Source organism: Ammospiza nelsoni, chromosome 5 (genome assembly GCF_027579445.1).
Source record: "Ammospiza nelsoni isolate bAmmNel1 chromosome 5, bAmmNel1.pri, whole genome shotgun sequence".
Lineage (NCBI taxonomy): Eukaryota > Metazoa > Chordata > Aves > Passeriformes > Passerellidae > Ammospiza > Ammospiza nelsoni.
Genome location: NC_080637.1, coordinates 34,714,418 through 34,734,517, shown reverse-complemented (window position 1 = coordinate 34,734,517; position 20,100 = coordinate 34,714,418). Strand labels below are relative to the sequence as shown.

At 42.0% G+C, this 20,100-nt stretch overlaps 1 protein-coding gene across 1 annotated transcript; it reads right to left on the bottom strand.

Moving 5' to 3' along the window:
• Positions 1-13,245: 13,245 nt before the first annotated feature.
• Positions 13,246-19,493, bottom strand: SLC35E3 (solute carrier family 35 member E3). The gene is made up of 5 exons (XM_059472750.1): positions 19,045-19,493; positions 18,847-18,957; positions 17,154-17,312; positions 16,145-16,227; positions 13,246-15,746 (listed from the first exon to the last, which is right to left on the bottom strand). Exons 1-5 carry the CDS (start codon positions 19,432-19,434, stop codon positions 15,560-15,562), a joined length of 930 nt encoding a protein of 309 aa, XP_059328733.1. The 5' UTR covers positions 19,435-19,493; the 3' UTR covers positions 13,246-15,559.
• Positions 19,494-20,100: the final 607 nt, after the last annotated feature.

Below are 20,100 nucleotides of genomic sequence, written 5' to 3'. Positions count from 1 at the left end.
AAAAAGAAATAAATTCAGAGCAACCCTCCAGGGCTTTGCATCGTGCTGATGTATCCTTTCTGAAGCCTTAGGCTGCATCTCTATTACTGTGGCATAAAGCTGGGATCCATTGTGTGCTGCAGATTGCCAGGCACCTCAAGGTGAAAAGACAAAGGAAGGAAGATGCTGAAATGCAGCTGGAGCATGTGTTGCTTGATGTGGCTTTCTGCCAGCTGCAGCTGTGACCCCTCGTGCCAGACAGTGGGTCAGTACAATTCTGTACAAATACAAAAGAAAGAACTTTGTTGCTTTCTTGAAACGGCTGTTGTGTAAGAAAAAGCACAATAAGAGATCCTCATGCCAGTAATAGCATATTTGATTCAGGGAAATTATATTTCACAATCTAACACCTATCCCAATGGAGAGATCTGTCAGCACCTCCACCAGAAATTCATACTAGAAATGACACTCAGGTTCTACTAAGTGAAAAGCAGATGCAGCCTTCCTGGGAGCAGGTTTGGACAGACAGGTAGGAATCAAGAGCATGGCTCAGCAGCAGTGGGAACCCAAAAACCAGATGCAGTGCTGTTGCAGTGGTTTAACAAGGAACACTAAACTCTCCTTGCTGTCCAGCTTGTGTTTTCCTGGTGTGCAGGAGCCATGTTTGAGTTTCCCTGGGCTGCACTGCCCTTCCCAACAACCCCAGTTACTCTGCAGGCTGGGTGGCATGGCAGGCATTCTACACCTTCACCTGGGTGCACACCCTGGGCTGTGGTGTCTTATCACAGAATCACAGAATATTCTAACTTGGAAGGGAACCCAAAAGGATCATCAAAGTCCAGCTCCTGGCCCTGCATAGGACACCTCTGAGAATCACACCATGTGCCATGTGGGTGCTTTGGGTACATGATCATCAGTTTCCTACATTTCCATAACTTCAGATGTTTATTTTGAAAAATGTAAAATTACTTCAGGTGTACTGGAAAAGAGGGTCTCAAAAATTATTTTTTTTTTTCTGGCAGCTGTTCATGAGCTCTTACCTCCCTCCCACACACACTCAGTTCAGGTGTGTCTGCTCTCCAGCACATTAACTACAGCTGCTTCAAAACCACCTGGACGTGGAATAATCCCACATCAGAAAACAGCAGCTCTTCTACTTTTGTTTAATTGGTGTATTTATTCCTTCATCCATCTGGGAGAGCTTGGTAATCTGTCTGCCCAAATCTGATTCCTATTTAGCAGAGCACAATCAGCCACAAGCACAGTTACATGAAACAATAGTGTATGCCTTTTGAAGGGAAGCCAACTGGTAAAAATACAAACCAATTATTTTGAACTTCTGCTCAATATCTAACACAGAATGAAAGGGTTGGGTATTTTTTCACACTCTAGTTTTCTGTTTAGTCCTCGCTTTTGAAAGAAGCTCATGGAACAGTTCTAAAGAACTAAAAGGGAGAAATTTCAGGAAAAGACTCCTCTTACTATCAAACAGTTTTTGTTAAGCACATCACTGAGTGAAGAAACAGGCTTTTCTTCTTAAGCAGGGGTGAAGTATGTGACTAGGTTGTGACCAAATCCTGCTTTACTAAACTGTGAAAATTAAACAATCCAATGATCTCTCCTTTCCTACAAATACTTGATTGTATGTAATTAGATCAGAAAACCCCCAGTATAATCATGCTCATCTGCCTTATGTAATCAAACTAGGATGATGCCAATTCAGTTTAGAATTTTTCTTTTAATTCAGTGCTCATTTGTCATTCAAATGTGCTGTTCAGTTCAGCACAAAAAAACATTTCTGTTCAAGGGAGTGGCACAGAAGGGTGTGTGGGGTGTGCACAGGCTAATAGGACTCATGTGAAACACTGAGGTTTCTTTCACTCTGAAACTGAAATGTATTCAGGGACAATCTAGATCCAGAGAAGCTGAGAGCAAACACAGCATGCAATCTAAATCCAGTCTGTTTGGAATGCTATGCCTGGAGAGAACTACAGCTGATGATCAGGTCAAGCCTGAAGTACTATTCAGGTCAGGCTGCAGGTTAGAGGAAGAAAAGACAAAAAACTAAATGTCTGGCTGTTAGTTGAACTGTTTGTTTCTAACAACAAAACCCAGAAGGGATTTTATTACACAACCAGCTTCTAACTGAGACCCATTCTATGTACCTGATTATTTATCTCCCAGAATTGTCCCAGTCTTGCTGACCCAGCTGCCCACATCTCCTCTGCATGCTCCATTCTTGCTTTCTAGCTGCCTGTTATACAAATAATATATGCTTTGCTTTGAGTTACAGCATCTATAACAACCTTCCTTGCAGACCTTCTTCTGGTCCGCTCCACAATTTAATGTTTGGTTGATGCAGTCTTACTGACTGGTGTATGATTTTACTTGACACAGGATGAACCATCCATTCCTGACAAAACCTCAGCCCTTTTCCTTTCCTAATACAATTGATTTACTGATGAATTACAAACTCACCTTTCTGCTGGCTCTCTATGTTTGAGAGCACAACTTCTTCAGTAGCATTTTTAGCATACACTTGTAGCACATGCAGGTAAAAAACAGTGCAAGTAGCTAGGCAGGTAAAGAACAGTGCAAGTAGCTAGACAAGTAGTTTGGAACATTTACTAGAGGCATTAGTATCATAGCCTGGCCTGAAACCCTCAATGCTGATTTGAGTAGTTTCCCTCCACTAGTTCCTTGCCATCACAAACAGGGCTAAGTTATCAACCTTGGATGTATATTCTGAAGCCTGCTTTGAAAGTAGATTTGCTGTGAAGAGTTTCCTTGAGATTAAATATCCCCCTCATTCTTGCTAAGTCATCCTTCTGAGAAACCACATTGTTTACCCAGTCTTTTTTTTTTTTTGCCCATATGCCCTCTCTTGATTCAGGTGGATCCTGATCACAAGTCACCTCAGCACCCAGGAGCTGGCATGCAATAACTTGTTGCCAAGTGAGAGAAGTGGTTTACAGTTGCCTGCCTGTGAGTTAGTACCTGTTTAAACACAAATATGAAACAACAGCATGTAAGCAAGGAGCACATCATGACACCAAAACAGAAACAGAAACAGTTGTCTCTCTAGAGCAGGAGAATAAATAGTAACCTCAGCACAGCACTCAGAACTGGTGTAGAACTGGGCATTCCTGGGAGGAGTTTTGTGACCCACAGAGATGCAGCACAGTTCCACTGCAACAGCAATAATGGTTTACCTGCTTGTTCTGAGCTGGATTCCAAGGCCCTGGAACATGACAGTCACAGAAATCAAGGGAAAATGTCATGTTTTCCTCCTGGCTCAAAGAAAAAGCTCTAACACATGTTTTACATTCTCATATCTGCAGTAAGAAACACTAAGGAAGGGGAATTTGGCATCTTGCAGTTCAGGTGCCAGACACTGGTTGGGATGACCAGCACTCTCTTGAGCTTTTTTTTCATGTTCACTTCTGATTTTCTGTTTTACTTCCATTAGAGTTTTCTTCCCAGTACTTGTGTATTCCTGTATCCTTCTCTCCTCCATGTCAGTTCTGCTTCTCAGATTTTGTTAATATTTCCACAGTATATTTTATATATATAATATACACTCTAGAGATATAAAAAGTAGTTTCATACAAAGAGCTCACAAACTATTCTGCAATAGTTTGTTGCTCTTATTGTGTCCTGATTTTTGGTAGTTATATGTGAAAATGTTTGTAGAATTGGATCAATAAAGAAGCATATAGCAAGAGGGTTTGCTCCTTTTTTAAAGTATATCCATATCCATATATTTCACACTCTATTTTTCTTTTTTCATTGTAGATTTTTAATTTTTCATAACTTCCACCTGAAAGCCAGCTGGTGGCACTTTCCAGTCTGTGGCATACATTAGCCTGAGAAGGACTGTGATGGGGCCATCTGCACTAAAGACATTTGAATAAGTAGCAGATAGTTCTTGTCCAAATCCATGACTTGGGTTTTTTACCAGAATTTTTTAAAAATAAATATGAAATAGCAAAGTTAAGGGAAAGCCCCCACCCCAGCTGCCTTTCCAATTAAAATCTAAGTATCAGGGGGAAGTACAGATCAGGATAACATCTAGAGTCTTTATCAGGAAGGCAATATTCGAAGAAAGGAAGTATTGAGGCAAATGGTACATGAATTTTTGAAGGTTGTGTGTGCCACTAAACTCTTTTTCCTGCTACCTGCCCTGATTCCATTAGCCGGTCTGACAGCCACCACCGCAGTTCGGAGCCTTGGGACTCGGAGCCCCCGCCCCGCTGGGCTCGGCAGGAGCTTTGTTAGGGGAGTTTCCCTGGTGGCTGCGCCACCTGGTGCAGAAAAGTTTTATTTCCATCTACAGCACCCAAAAAAGGCTCTTGGAATTAATGCATAGAAGTTGCACAAACCCATTGATGCCACTGGAAAAGCAGGACACAAACTAAGCTCCGACTGCACGTGATGAAGCCGTGCAAAATACTATTCTGTGCTTTGTTTGGTTCCATTGAAGCATTAATACCTTGGTTATCTCTTGTCTCCACAAAAAGCAAGTGCATGGACTTTTTGGTATGCCTTCATTCAGCTGGTTTTGCAATATCCACCCTAACATCTTAGTTTAAATCACCTTTGTACTTTAAAAATAATTTGGAAATTTCTTCTGCATTTGTTTGTGTCCTGGGAGAGATATGCAGGCACTGAGCTTTGACTTCTGACGGACCTTATTTATCTTAACCACATGTTGCTCACCTGTGAGCCAAGGCCAAAGGGTAGGACACCTAGAGAGAAACATACCATGTAGTGCTACTGACAAGGGAAAATCCCAAATCCACTGTTGTGGGACTGAAAGGTATTACTGCCTCATGCCTTTGCTGCCAGAGGACAGGCTACAGTTTGCTCACACAAGCAAAACAAACCTCACACAAACACACGCTGAAATGCACTGCAGGGAGACATCTGAGAGCACAGATCTGGTTTTCATGCCAAAATACAGTTTCAAAAAGACTCTCAACTTTTCAAAATAGTTTTTCTCAATTTTCAAAATATTTCAAAAACACTTTCCCCCATATCTTTTGAAGAGAGTCTGTTGGAATACAGATTATCCTTTTTGGCAGGTAATTGCCAATCCTGATCTTTAACTCATTCAATTCAGAGGATATCACAATAGCTAATTTCCTCTTTCTTATTGGATGGTGTATATGTAGAGGTGCAGGGAGTCTTTGACTTGGGCCTGCCTTACCATCTCTCTGATCCTTAATCAGCCACATAATCTGCTCGGCTCAAGAAATAGAGCAGTTGTGGGGCTTACTCAGCTGTACAGCCACAGTAAAATGGTTGTGTTTAACGGCAAGATGATGAAGACAGCATGCATCCCTTTGTAAAGGTGTTGGTGGCATGCTACTTCAGAGACATCTGTTCCCAACCATTTCTTCCATCCTCTTGCTGCCCCTTGTTATTTGTGCACCTATGGTATAAAGTGGATAAAGTGACCTAGCACACCTGAGAAATAATGCATTTTTTTTTTCTGTGGATAAGTTCCCTGAGGCAGTCCCAGGCAGCTACATAGCAGCTGGCCCAGGATATCACTGGAATGGCAGCAGGCAGGTAGGCAGGGAAAAGGTGGGATCTGCTTCAGCTATTTTATCAGCATTACTAGGAGGAGGAAGATGCTTGGCTGATTTCAGGGCACACCACTGCCAGAGATGCTCCATTCTCCTCCTTGTCTCCTCACTTAAGGCTGCAAACTGATGGGGAGAACTGATGGAAGAAGTGTGGTGTTGGATTGCCTCAGCCTCCTTGTAGTGTTTGGTGATGCAGCTGGGCCCATCAAATACCTCACCGAAAGAATGCCCCAAGCTCATCTAATGCCCTGTTGAAACAATGGCCTTGCCAGGAGCTGTGCATTCCTAGCCAAGTATTTCTTTGAACTGGCTTTGGCTCCTTTGACCACAGATTTATCTGATTCAACAGCAGGATATTTACTTGTATTTGCTGCTAGTATGTCAGCTTGCTTTATCAAGAACACATAAGACATCATAAAGAAAGCAGCAGGGACACACAGCTGGAAGCAGAGAAATGGAGATGGAAATGGGAAATAACTCCTTCTGAAGGCAGAGAGCCTCACTGGTCTTTTCCTTATCATCTAACTATACCTTGAATGTTATCTCCTGTATCAGTCACCTGGGTTGATAAACCAGTTAGAACTGTGACCATATTCCCAGAAGTTTCCCTCAGGTGTTACTCAGGGAGAAGCAAAGAGTACATGTTGTATCACTGGTAATTACTTTAGCTCCCCAAACCCAGCTTTTCCTGTGCTGCAAAGGAGCCAAAACGTTTGCAAGATGAGATGTGTTGATACTACCAAAGAAGGCACTTCTGATGGTAATTTGCAGGCCGTTGTGTTTTATAACTCATTTTCTCCGTACTTCAAACTGAAATTGTTCTTTCTGTGAAAGCTGATGTAAAAATACAAGACATCACCCCCTTCTGCTGTTGTTGGGACTTTGTGACAAAAGTTACTGCCTTAGCAATGCAATTTATGTTGGAGGGATTTTTGGAAATGATACAACTTTAACATTTTTAATGTAACTTCAGTCTGTTCGCCTTTGCCCAGGGGGAGGGGAGTTGAAGTTTCTCTTCAAAAGATGCTGTTCACCGGGTAGGTCTGATGAACTCAACATCTACAGACTGGGAGTGGCCACAAGATGCACAGGAGAGAAGCGAACATTAACGAACATGACCCGCCCCGGTGCGGGAGATAGGAGACACCTGGTCAGGGAAAAGATCGCCAAGAGAACTGAAGAATGAGGACCAAATTAGCATCGAAGGCAAAGGGATAAATAAGTAACAGGAAACAGAATACTAAGACTTGTGTAATTTAAGCCCAATGAATGTGAATTTCTTTGGGATTAGTCTGTATAAATATGTGAAATGTGTGGTGAAAAACCATTTGTGATGGAATGATTTTCACTGCACAACCCAAGTATGTGGGATGAAATAATTTCTATTGCACATCCTGGCCGAAATGACATCCTGGCCAGAATAAAGTACTGCCTTGATTCCCTAACAGTGCAGAGATGTTGGAGAGTTTCTGTTTTTCCCTGCAGTCTCAGTGACAGGATCACTACCCATATCTCAGTTCTCACTCTGGCATGTTAAACTGATACCCCAAGGATTGTATCCAAGGGAGACCACGGCATGGGCACACATTCCTCTTTGCTGACACAGACAGGAAAAGGACAATCAGCTCTGGAAAAACAGAAGCCTGAAGTAGCTGGGGAGCAGTACTGGTACACACCACTGGCAACCTTCGCACACACACTGAGTCCTTTCGGTTCATGCAACCATAAAATTATTTTATTCAACACTAAAACGATGACTGGGCTAAAACTAAGACAACTGTATGGTTTTATCTATGTTTTATATATGCATATCAGCTCTCCATTTTTACTAGATTCTGGTTCCAGTTTCCAATGCAAACAACCCTCTTCAGATCTCAGTGTCTCTGGCTTCTACTACAATCCAATCCTGCCAAACCACTTTTGCAGCAAAGTAAGTTTTTCTTCATCTCAGTTATTCCTACCATTCCAAATTTAAATCTCATTAGACAATTAGGACATCACATCATAAAATAATTTCCTCAGACATCTTTACATACCCTGATTTACATTAATTTTTAAAAGGAAGTTCCTAAGATGAGGGGATTTGCTTATTGTACTTTTACACTCAATGAAAATGCTGAGAATACTTAACTTGAAGGCATTTAAGTGCTGGCTTGCTTAGGGACAAGTAACTGATCAGAAAATTAACTAGTCTTTATAAGTAATATCCCAGTGATTTGTGAAACACCCAGTGAATTACTATAAGCTATCCAAGCAGCACAAACAGATGATGTAGCACAGACTGGTTCAGCTAAATAAAGCACACTGAAAAACAGGATCAACATCCAATTTACATTCCAAAGATCCTCCCTTTATACGGGGGACAAGGGGAATAGAGAACTGCCAGTTCACAGGAGGCTGCAGAGCCTGGAAGCAAACTACTGAGGCTCGGAGCAGAGCCTGTCTCCCAGACTTCAAGGCCACTTAAAGGCTCATAAATATGTTGAGTGCTTAAGAACCTCTTTGAGGGCTTCCGTCTGAGAAGCTGGTAGCTGTACATGCAAAAGAGTATTTTCTCACCATTCCGTTTGTGTGTGACACTTCCTCCTTCAAAACCTGTCTTGTGAGGCCGGACGTCCCGTCCGGACTGCGGAACGAGGCGCCTCCCGCCCCGCTTCCCTCGATCCTGTTTCCAGCCGTGTGGGGTCACCCTTCCCCCTTCTCCCTGCACGGAAACTCGCCTGCCCGCACAGGAAGGCTCTCAGAATAGCCAGTCGTGGCCATTCTGCCTAGCAGAGGGCCATATAATCCTCCCAATTCAGACAGAACAAGGGGCAGAAGCAAAAGCCCAAGCTGGGTCCAGGGGAGACACGTGCCCTTAAGCAGGAACACGGTGTTCCACTGATGCTGCCATCTCATATAATGTGCGCTAGGAGCGTGTCTTCAACTACATCTGCTAATTTCTCTAAGTTTCTGAATTTACATTCCTGTCTTCAGCATCCAAAATGAGGTTTGAATGACATCCAAGTACTGGATGGTATGGTTCTGTAAACTTGCATCTGTTTCTGTAAAACTAACTTGGTGCAGGTGCTCAGCAACCCCAGCTCAGTGCCAACCTCCCACGTGTCCATTCACACTGCTGTCAGCTGGAACTCTTTGAGACTGGAGGTTCAGGGGTATAGAATGAAGGTTTACATGTCTATCCCAATAGAGAAAAAGTTATTAATGAACTGGAAAATGCTTTGTGGGAAAGTTTTGTTTAGGCTTTGAGAAAAAAAATCTACTGCATCTCTGGGGAATGATACTAGCTGAAAAACATTGGTACATTGTTAATCCTGATCAGAAAGACCACCTTAACAGTCAGAAAAGCAAGACTGTGTTTTCAGAAATGTATCATAATTTCCTGGAGGGCGTATGATCACCACTGTCAGTTTCTGCTCTCAACTGGATTAACAAATAGGAAATGAATTTCTGACTAACCACCACAAGAGATGCACTTAACAAGTAAACCCCTTTGGATGCCAGACCTTAATATTGCTTTGGACTCTCTAGAGAGAAGCATGTTATTTCACAACAGTTGATGCTGCATAATAGGAGCTGGAGAGGCTTTTTCCATTCAGCTTAAAGACAGAAGCTTGATTAAGAAAATCTTAATCCAAGTTTTAATACACATCTTGGTGTATTGCAAAACAAAACCCATTCAGTCACTCTAGTTAGAAAATAAAGTGCACAAACGGTTTCTTTTCCCCAGAGAGTAAGGAGGATTAAAAACATTGTGGGCAGAGTAAGGAAACAGAACAAGGACTTAGTTTCTTGGTTGAGTAGGATACCAAATTTAGTTGGAGACAAAAAAAATGTCAAACTTGACAACTATGCAGCTTTCTTTCTGGAAGTGCTGAGCGAATGCCATTCTCTATCAAGCTCTCTTGAAAGGGAAGAAGTTCACACTGACAACTCTGGCCCTGTTATTGAGCTGCCTAATTGTGGAGTTAAGCATCTAAACTTAGACCTTATATTTAAAAACCTGCCTGGATGTGTATTTGCTGTTTACTCAGTTGTTTCTTAATCCATTGTCTCACTTTTTTTTCCTTTAATCACAACCACCTCTATTCTATGATCTCAGTATCTATGATTTTTCCATGTTCTTCAGAACACAGCTCCTTTAAATGAGTTTGCTTCTCAGTCTTTGCTTAATAAGAAAATTAAACACAACATTTTTTTGTGCCAAGGTAATTAAAAATTACATTCTTATGCTCTGCTTCAACCAGAGATCTCCTCCCTGCACTTCCTGGATGAGACACAGCCATCTATGGTTCTAAAAATAATCCTGCTCTTTTCTACAGACACACTGCTTAGCCTGCATGTGCATCCTGCATGTGCGCGTTACCCGCACAACCGTGCTGGACTTCTTGGAACTCCTTGAATATAACCACATACCTTCAGATGAATGGCTTGTATTCATGTTCCAGTGAAGCCAGAGATCAGAAAACATCTTTGCAATGCCAATCCTCCAAGCAGCCTTTGGATTGTTCCCCCTACTTGCTTCTAAATATGTAATTTACTTTAATTACATTTTGTTTAATCTGCCCATGTCTGTTCCTGCCTATCCATTATAAAGGCATCACATTGTGCCCATTTGATACTGAGCAAGTGCAGCTGGGAAGGCATGTGAAACTCCTGAGCTGACTAATTACCTCTTAATTCAGGTTAACCTGACTGCTTCTGTATTTTAGGCAAATAAGCTTTTCTGGATTGGAAGGCAGACAAGGGCCCCGATGTAAAAAATCAGCAATAGTGGGGGAGGTCAATGTATTTATGTGAGCAATGATACAGTTTCTGTCACAATTACAGAATTCCATAAGCTGTATCATAACTATATAGAAAGGATAGATTGGAGTAAAGGGAGTTTACTTATGCACCTACTAAAGGGAAATTACAAATATTAAAACTGGAAAATATTAGAAACTGCGTGGCAACTAAAACAATGAGAAGGGATCAATTTCTTCCTTCTTTAGTCCTTGCACTGTAGATTGTAACTATAACCCCTCGGGCTGGATTCCCTGCTGCTGACTGGACACTGCAGCTACACAAGGCAATGGAGTATGTTCCACTCCCCAGGGCCACAGAATCACAGAGCAGAATCGCTAGGTCCATTAGACCTTTCAGGTCGTTTTACACGCAGAAGGAAGACAGGAGAACGATCCACGTCAGCTGGATGTAAGCAGAAACAGCAGCTTCAATGAGACAAGCCCTACAGGGAGAGGTGATATGTTTTCATTGGACCAGCTGACAGAATGAAAAAAAGCAGAGCAGCTTTCAGGAACACAAACCCTCCTTCAGCAAGCCCAGCAGCATTGGAGCAGGGAAGAAACAACAATAGCTCCCTTCTCTCAAGGAAGGTTAATCACTGCTGTGGAACAAGCTTGGCAAAGATCTTATACTCTCTGAATCTACCTTTTTTTTTAATGGCACTGATATTTTAAATTTTATATTATTAAAAACTACTTTATACTAAATTTGTCAACTACTACAGCACAGTAAGAATGCAAGAAATTTACCTCTTGCATTCTCTGCAATACCTGCTTGGAGATGAACCCACACCTCTCCCTGCTGCTTAGCACAGGCCTGTTTGGTGAGATGTCTCTATGTCTTACAGCAGAATTTCTCATCACCCAAGATTATATCAGCTTCTGCTGATAGTTTTTTCCTTTGTATTCTTAACGCTCTGCAGCTGACATCCCAATCATCTTTGCAACAACTGAGCTGTCAATCAGAAGGCTGACACTGTGATCAGAGGGAGAGCACCTGCAGAAGAAAATGAATTTGTATGAAGCAGAAAAGCCAATGTTTCTTTTTGGCTGCTTGATTGTAACAATAGAAAAACAAAGAACTGCATCTTCAAAATTAGAAGAGTGAAATTCTTTTGCAAAACATATTTCCATTGTATATACACAATAGACTTTAATTTACTAACATAATTTTCCTTTTTGTTTTCTCATTAAACAGGGAATTTGAGTTTTGAAAGCCTAAAATAAAATTTGAAGAGGGAAAACCTCACAACACAAACACCTGCAAGTCTTTAATCCAAACTCTGATTCTTTCATAATCTAGGTAAGACATAACTATTTAACTGGACTCAAAACTGACATCTTGTAAGAAAAATCTTAGTATGAACGGTGATAGGAGGAACTAAGTCCTGCTCCCCAAATTACCTTCACCTGCAAGCCTATTGTTGAAAGCAGGAACATAAAAAGCAGATGTTAAAAAGCTCTCACCAATCAGTGAGTTCTCTTCCTTTCCCAGGCACACTGGCAAATTTCAGGCCAGATGTTCTTAGTCCCTGCCCAACACCTGAACAGTGTGGCAGTACTGCTCAAGTCCAGTACTGCTCAAGGGCAAGCCTCTCCTCAGCAGCCCAACTGTACCAAGGTGTACAGCCAGCTATCAAATCCAGCATTTTGGACACATTTTGCAAATCTGACAAACTAGATATGGGTTAGACATTAGCTCAACTCCAAAACGTTAAAAACCACTCTTTTGAAACTCATTATATAAGAAAACATTATAAAAATGAGATTTTACCTTAATATTTATCGTAATATTTTTTTAAAGTTTAATAAAATACTGTCTTTTTTTAGGGTAACCTATACAAAGTTTTAATGTTGCTTTAGTCCCAGGCCATTGCTGGGCATTCATTTCATGAAATGAGACAGAGAGAGGATACAGTCCTGCTGAATTGCAGTTCTGTCCTGAGCGCTGTGGACTTCCTGCAAGACAAACCTCCTTTTCATACATGTAACAGCAGCAAACCACACTCCTTCAACCTTAAGCCTGAGAGAGTAGCTATTCACCCATCTAGAGGAAAACTCCTCTGGCACTCTGCCCCAGAGCCTGAGAGAACTTTGCCAGTTGTACAAAACCCCATGCAAAAGCTGTCAAACAAGAGCCAAGTTACCAAAGTTAAAGGCAACACAAAGCTTTACACTGAGTATCTCTTAAATGAAGACATACTTCCTACTGCTTTGGGGGAAATGGGGAAACCTTGTGGATGTTGGCTTAAAGTGTTTTTGGAGACAAGTCTAGATAACTTGCCACCAGTCACCCACATTTTAACCAGAATCATTGCTCTCATTTTTAAATGCCATCTTGGTATCTTCAGTTCCATTTGAACTACATCAATGGTAGCTTTATAAAGTAAAGAATGCTAGTATAGCAGCAAAGCATGGCATTGCAGAAAAGGACCAAAGCCTACCCTGTTACCACAGTTTAGTCATATAAAGTATGACTACAAAGTAAAATGAAAAGCAGAAAGCAAACACTAGGGCATGTATGGTACAGCCTGAATTGCAACAACTCACACAGGGAGATGACTACACATTGCTGAAGATGGCAAGTCTCTGATTTCTCTTTTAGAAAAGCCAAAACTGATTGAAACACACATAGTTAGCAGGAAAACACATTCAAGGGATGTAGTGAAAATCAGAGTAAACAAGTAAGTATCAGTAATTTTTGTAAGACTCCAGTTTTGCCTCAGGACTTAGTTTTCCTCATTTGTGCCATGAGTCTAAAAAGTTCAAACTCCCTGCTGTATTCATGTGGACAGAAATCCATGTGGTACCATTTTGTCTTATACACACCTAGACCCCCAAAGTTATGTAATTCCAACAGAAGATGAAAAAAGACAAGAACTCCTCTCTTCTGCAATAAGCAGGAATCAGACAAATGATTAAAAATTTATTCCCACCCTACACATGGTATCCAAAGAAACAATACATACAAAGATCTATTTATCCCACAATTACACAAGCATCCTGGATTTAATATTTTGAAACAAATGACAAAGTTCAAGATACTTTATTTATTAGATACAAGAAGTAAATCTCAAAAGAGAGTTCTTGAATGCATGAAAAAAATACCACATCACTTAAGTGACTCATACACACACACACCTTTCAGCACCAGATTATATTTATAATGTACTTTTTAAATGATGCTCTTAACTTTCTCTTGCAGATCTGCTCCTCTCCTTACGGAGTCTTTTGTATTTCCAGGCATGGTTGTTTAGTTCAGTCTACTACTTCATATATATATATTTACATCCATCTCATCTCAAATATTTTTGTCACACAGGCATGTCATTCAGTTGTTTCCTAGCTGTTTCTCTGCAGTCTATCTACATCTCAAAAGAACTTGTGCACAGCACAAATTAATGGAAATGGCTTTCTCAGTGTACATACTGAAGGATATGCATCCAGCGCTTGACCATCTGAACACATCTTTCAGTAGCCCAGGCTGTATTTTTAAACTAATTATACAGATCTACAAAACTGTACTTAATTATTCTTGGACCAGTACAATGTCCAAGAAACAGTTGATAAAGATGTAAAATTTTTCAGGTATTTGTAGCTCTGAAATGATATAGAGTGTTACTGTATAAACTTAGGTTACACAGAGGAATAACTTTTTCTTAAATCAAGAACTCTGTAACAGAATAAATAAACAAGCTTGAGAAAGGTTGCATTGTTTCCAACACAAAGACTTCTTGCCTCTATTGTAAAAAACTTAGAGGAACTAAATATTATTTCTGTCAGTGGCTGCACAATTTAAATACTTGGTTTTGTCCACACAATTGCCCTCTTTAAATCTAACAGAGGTAGATGAAGACTAAACAAACCCCAACATGTAAGGATTAAGATACTGCAATTAAATTCTAACCCTGCAAATCTAGTGAGCATATGTTCTCACCGGATTTACAGAAAGCAGTTATTTTTTCTTTCCTTTTTTTAACTAGAACAGCACTGAACTTCTTCCATCCACGTTGTCAAAACAAGTGCCTGATACTGTCATGAAAAAAATTTCAAAGCATTTTTTAATTAGAGCAGCAGGTCCCACCTTGCACTCTTCAGTCATTCGGATACATTTCCCAGGACTGTCTGTTGAGGAAATGCTGCCTCACACCCAGCATTGTCCAGCCAGCCCCTGGGCCTCTCCCCAGACGATGACAAACCTGCAGATCCCACCCAAGGTAACTCTTGGGGAAAGGCGTGGGAGCAAGGGAGGTGATGCTGAAGGCAAGACAGAGAACTGGGCAACCTTCACACCCATTAAAGACCTTTCCAAAGCCTTCTCAAAAATATTTTTTAGCATGGGTGTCTGTGTGCAAGGGCTGCAAAACATTTGGTTACTACCACAAAACCAGAGATTTTATTAGGCTCACAGGTAGTATTTACAAGATCTTGTGTAAAGTCTTGGTTTTGGCACAGAGAAAATGATAAAGCAGTAACAACATTTTCAAAACGTCAATTACTTCATGAATGTCCTGACAAATTAGAAGAAAAAATTAAGATGAACTGTTTAGATCCAATTTCCTACTTTCCCACACCTTGGCCTGTGGCTTCAAGTTTTCTGTTTTTCTCTTCACCTGTAATTTTATCTACTTTCTTCAACTAAAAATCTACCCCTGTGTTGAAGCCATACATAAGAAAGCAAATACAAGAAACAGGAATGAGTCTGGCAGCCTTTTTTTTAAAATGATTGGACAAAGTATGTCTCCCTCTTCATTGTTCATTGGACAAAAATGAGGAAGCATCACGACACACCAGAACATCTGCATAAAAGTGTCTCCAAATTTCTTCACAATGGCATTACTAGCTTGATCACAGAGAAAGGATTATTTTTCTTTCTCTCTGTACTATAACTGTAGCCATCATGATCTCATTTGGTATGCAAAAAATATAATTACTTCAATACAATTTCCACAGCAATTTGAAGTGTGCCTTTTTCTCTTTCAAGTTAGTGTTTTAATTTAATGAAAATGATAGGACAGACTGAGATGGCAAAACCCCAGAATTTTACATCCTTCAGTTTGTTTGGTTTAGTTACAGAATAAGAATCCTGGCACTTAAACTAAAACCATAGATCTAAGTGGATGAGGCAATTTTGTGCATTCTAAAATCAATGCATATTTAAATACTTGTTTTCCTTCACAACAGTCTTCAGAAACTCTTGCTCTATGGACGCTGGGCCAATTTACTCTTATTGCTTTCCTGCTCACTAAGCTTGAAGTGGGTGTAGGCTAAAATGCCAAACAGTGTGCACAGAATCCCAAGGCCCTGGTTAACAGACAATGGATCCTTAAATAACAGGCACCCTCCCAGGAGGGTGATGCAGAACTTGAAATGTCCAAACATGTTATACCTAGACACCTGTTAAGGAAAATAGCCAATAGCAGTATTATTTTTTGTAAAAAGAAACCCTTGGAATTTTCATTAGTTCCACTCAAAGCATGCAATGGTACTGTGTTGACTCAACTCAATACAGTTTTCTCATACAGATCTCTGTGGCTGTATTTACCCCCACCTAAAGCCTTTCACCCCTTTTCACTGCAGTCTGATGGACATGCCAACACTTCCCCAAGGCAGCCAAAGCATGAGTTAATATTCCTTGCAGGTATGAAGGTCAGCGAATGAACCATTACCTATACAAATCCCAAACCAGGAAGGTTATCAAGCAATTTTCCCACATTAATCAGCCCAAATGAATTCCAACATAATTAATCTGGAAACAGGAGAAACCACCAGTGTTACAAAGGATACGTGACAGGTGACGTATTTCCAATGATCCAGTAAATTGACAAGTTTACCATAAAGGCTATTATTCCAGACAGCAGTACCATTATCTGTGGATTAATGGACACAGTCAGTAATCTGACTTGCTTTTGGCAGTTTGTAGATACATTCCAGGTTATTTATTTAGTTTCATTTACTTTCAAATGCAAAATATCAGGCAAGAAAAACATATGGAGAACAAAAATAGAAACAGTTTCAAACCAGTACAGACACTGGTGAGGTGTATAAGCAGCTCAGTAACATGTATATTTATGACATCCATAAATATACACTGACAGAGTCACAGGCCTTTTCTCCTTTACTCTTGGTGAACATTTAAGAGTGATTTGGAAAATCTGGATACTCATTCACATAGAGGTTGTATACTTTAACTTTGAGATAAAGTCTAATTTATGGTCACAACAAAAACTATTTTAGTAAAATATCTGATTTTATTACTGTGAATACTTGCTATCCCATTCATAAAATACAATGCTACAAGAGATGACCCATCACTGAGGGGCACAATCAGCAGTAGTAAGAATATGTCACTGGCTCTTTTTTGGACAGAAGGATATTGAGAGAAACTATAGTCTCCTTGGTGAAAATAAACTACTAATTCTAGAGAACAATCAATGTTGGCATCCTTCCACAGAAGAGAAGTTGAGAGTGTCCTTCTCTGAGTGGACAGTGAGAGCTAGAAATAGAGCACTTCATACACTAGGGGAAGCTTCTGGATTTTGATAGATTTTCCTGTTGTTCAGATGCCCTCTAAATAGAAACAAGAATAAGGAGATAAATCAATTGACAGACTCGCTCCTCTCAGAGGAAGCAGGGCAGACTCAGCAAGGGGCTTTTTGTCCTGCACATGTCCCTCTCATCTCACCATGGACAACAGCTGGACAAAAATCTTTCTGTTCCACAAAGAAACAGATCTTACTATCAAATTTAACTATATCAGTGATAATTATTTAAATAAAGTCAACAAAAGCCTTACCACAGCAGAAAGTGTCCAGGGCCCAAATATTCCCCCCTCTCCAAAGACTGGCTCGAAGAAGGGTATGATGAACAACAACATGGCTGAGGACATCGGTGCCTGATAGTACAGCAGCTGCATAGAGTTTACCTGCAACTCGTGCTGCTTAGCACCTACCCACTAAAACCAAAAGAGAAAGCTGTTAAATATGAGAAAAAAACCCCATAAACTGAAAAACCTGAGCAAAAGCAAACTGGCCACTAACACAGAGGGAGTCTCACGTGGACAATACTACTTAAACAGGCTGTTGAGCCTCACCTTTGCCTCAGTGGAGGCCCCATGTGTTTGTCTCTTTCAAGTGAAAAGGCCATGAGAAAACTGTATGCAGGGGCAGTGAAAAGAGTGCCTCAACTTTCCTTTTCACATAGCCTGGGGGTAAATTATCATACTTGACAAAAAACAAGTAGATTGAAGAGCTGGGAAGAAAATAGCAGCTCCCCTTTATTTTATAAATTCCAGATCCTGCCTGTGTTGGACCTGAGTATCCTTTCCTAAGCAGGCACTGGATTCTGCTCCTTTCTTCCTCATTTTCCTGTATATACAAGCTAACAAAACCAGTACACATTTGTCTCTTGTCAGTTTATCCAGATTTAACGGATTTCATTTCAATATTGATTATACTTGACTCGAACTTCAATTTTTAAGGTTGCATGCTTACAGAAATATTACTTATCTATGGCCATGAAGACAGATGTTACAGCCAAAAAGACACATCTTTCTCTTGTGCTGAAAACTGACATTTAATACTTAAATCACATTTACTGGTAACATGGATTCTGGCATATAAACTTGCTCACAGTTTTTAATCTAGATAATTTTACCCAAGTACCATTACTTCTCCAGTACACAAATCATCACTTAATATCATTATGCAGCACCTCTTTCCTCCTCCTGCCCCAAAACAGGCCAAGAGACCATTATTTATCATCTTACATACACACAAAGAGTCAAAGAGCCTCACTTTTTTTTTTGAGGCACAGTATGCCTCCTAAAAGAAATTCACGTTTAAATCTATCACATTGACATGACAAGAGTTTCTAATCTAGGAGGCTCTTACAGTCATGGTTAATAGCAAATCGGGTGAGCTATTAGCACAATGTTACAGCAGAAAGGGCTGAGGCAGTCCTTGGACATATCAATTTTTAAAATCATGATTATCCAGGAAGGTTGTATTGTGCGTTTATGTGTTAATTCATCCTCTACAAAAACACTTTAGAATGTATATAGTTGAAACTGAAGAAGGATACTGATAAAATGCAAATAGCTCACGGATAAACCATGGGATTGAAGGACTGGAAAACATCCTTTCTAGGGAAAAAGCTCAAACGCAAGGCACTTGCTTCAGCAAGGAGAGCATCTGTTCCCTCTAGAAAAAAAGGAGTTTTACCGCTAAAGCAATCTTCGCCCCTTGAAAATAACGCTCACGTTAAAGATGACACCCCAATTTTTAGCAGCAAGGACGATCAGGAGTTTGTCTCCTAATTTATCAGGAGTTATGGTGCACTATCATAATTTGGTGGGGGTTATAAAAAAGAAATAACGGAGCAGGGAAGGTTTCCTGCGGGGCTGGGTGCTACTTAAAAGCTACCGAAGCGAGGGGCAGCATCCCAAGGGAGCCCAGCCCCCGCGGGCTCCCGCGGCCGCCGTTACCCACCACTTGGTACAGCGAGGTCACCAGCACGCCCAGGGTGGCGAACGCCATCCCCAGAACATTGAACTTCACGTCGTAGTAGGAGTTGAGGAAAACACCCAGCGTGATGGGGACCTGTGGAGGGGACACGGCGGTTTTAGGCGGGGTCGTCGCCCTCAGCGCTGCCCCTCCCCACTCCCCTGGGCCCCTCCGCCTCCTCACCAGGGTCAGCTTGATCCGCAGAGGGAAAGTCTTGCCGTAAGCCACGCTCTGGATGACCACGATGACCGGCGTGGTCATGGCCTTGGCCAACTGGTAGGTACCGATGGTGTTGCTCTGCAGGGAGAGGTTGGTGAAGACGACGAAGCCGCAGAAGCTGAGGGCCAGCGGCAGCACCTGCGCGGGCTGGAGGCTCTTGGGGGAGAAGGCGCCGAGCGCCTGGCACAGGTAGAGGCCGAGCCAGGTGATGGCGAAGTGCACCAGGGTGAGGCTGAGGTTCGGGAAGCCCAGCCGCACGTACAGCCATTTGTTCAGGAAAACGATGCAGATGGAGGCGGCCAGATTGACCAGCAGCCCCGCCGCCAGCCGGCCCTGCGCCGGCAGCCAGCCCATGGCTGAGGCAGCCCGGCGGCCGCCCGCGCACCGGCCGGGCCCGCCGCCGCCTGCCCGCCCGCTCCGCTCCGCCCCGCCCCGCCCGCCCGCCGGGACACGTGGGCTCGCGCCTTCCGGTGGCCCCGCCCGCTGCGAACGGCTCCGCCCGCCCGGCCCGGTTTGCAGGGGCGGCCCTGCGCGCGTGTGTGTGTGTGTGAGTGTGTGTGTGTGCGCCCCCACAGCCGGCCCAACAGCCCCGAGGCGCAGACACGCACCCCGGCTCCAAGCCACGAGTACCGCTCCACAACGGGACTGGGCATTTCCACAAACACGGCACTGTACGCACGGATGTACAGCACGAAGTACGTTCCTTGCCAGGTGTCAAGAGACACCGACTCGCGTGAAGGAGCCAAAGTCCTTGCCTAACTGCACTACGTGTCCGCTGCACTCTGTCTTGTTAAGGGAAAGGCAGCTAAAAGTGTGTGTGCACAGATAAACGGGGGCAGAACAAGCTTTCAAAATAAACTACGAAATCTCAAATGGGGGGGTTTCAACCTATTATCATCTTTCCTCTGGTTCAGGATTTCATCAGCATTTTAGCAATTCCTTCATGTACAGCAGAACAGGACAAGGCTGCCTTCTCTTCTGAAGGGCTGGAAGTAACCCCTCACTTTTGCTTTTTGGTTT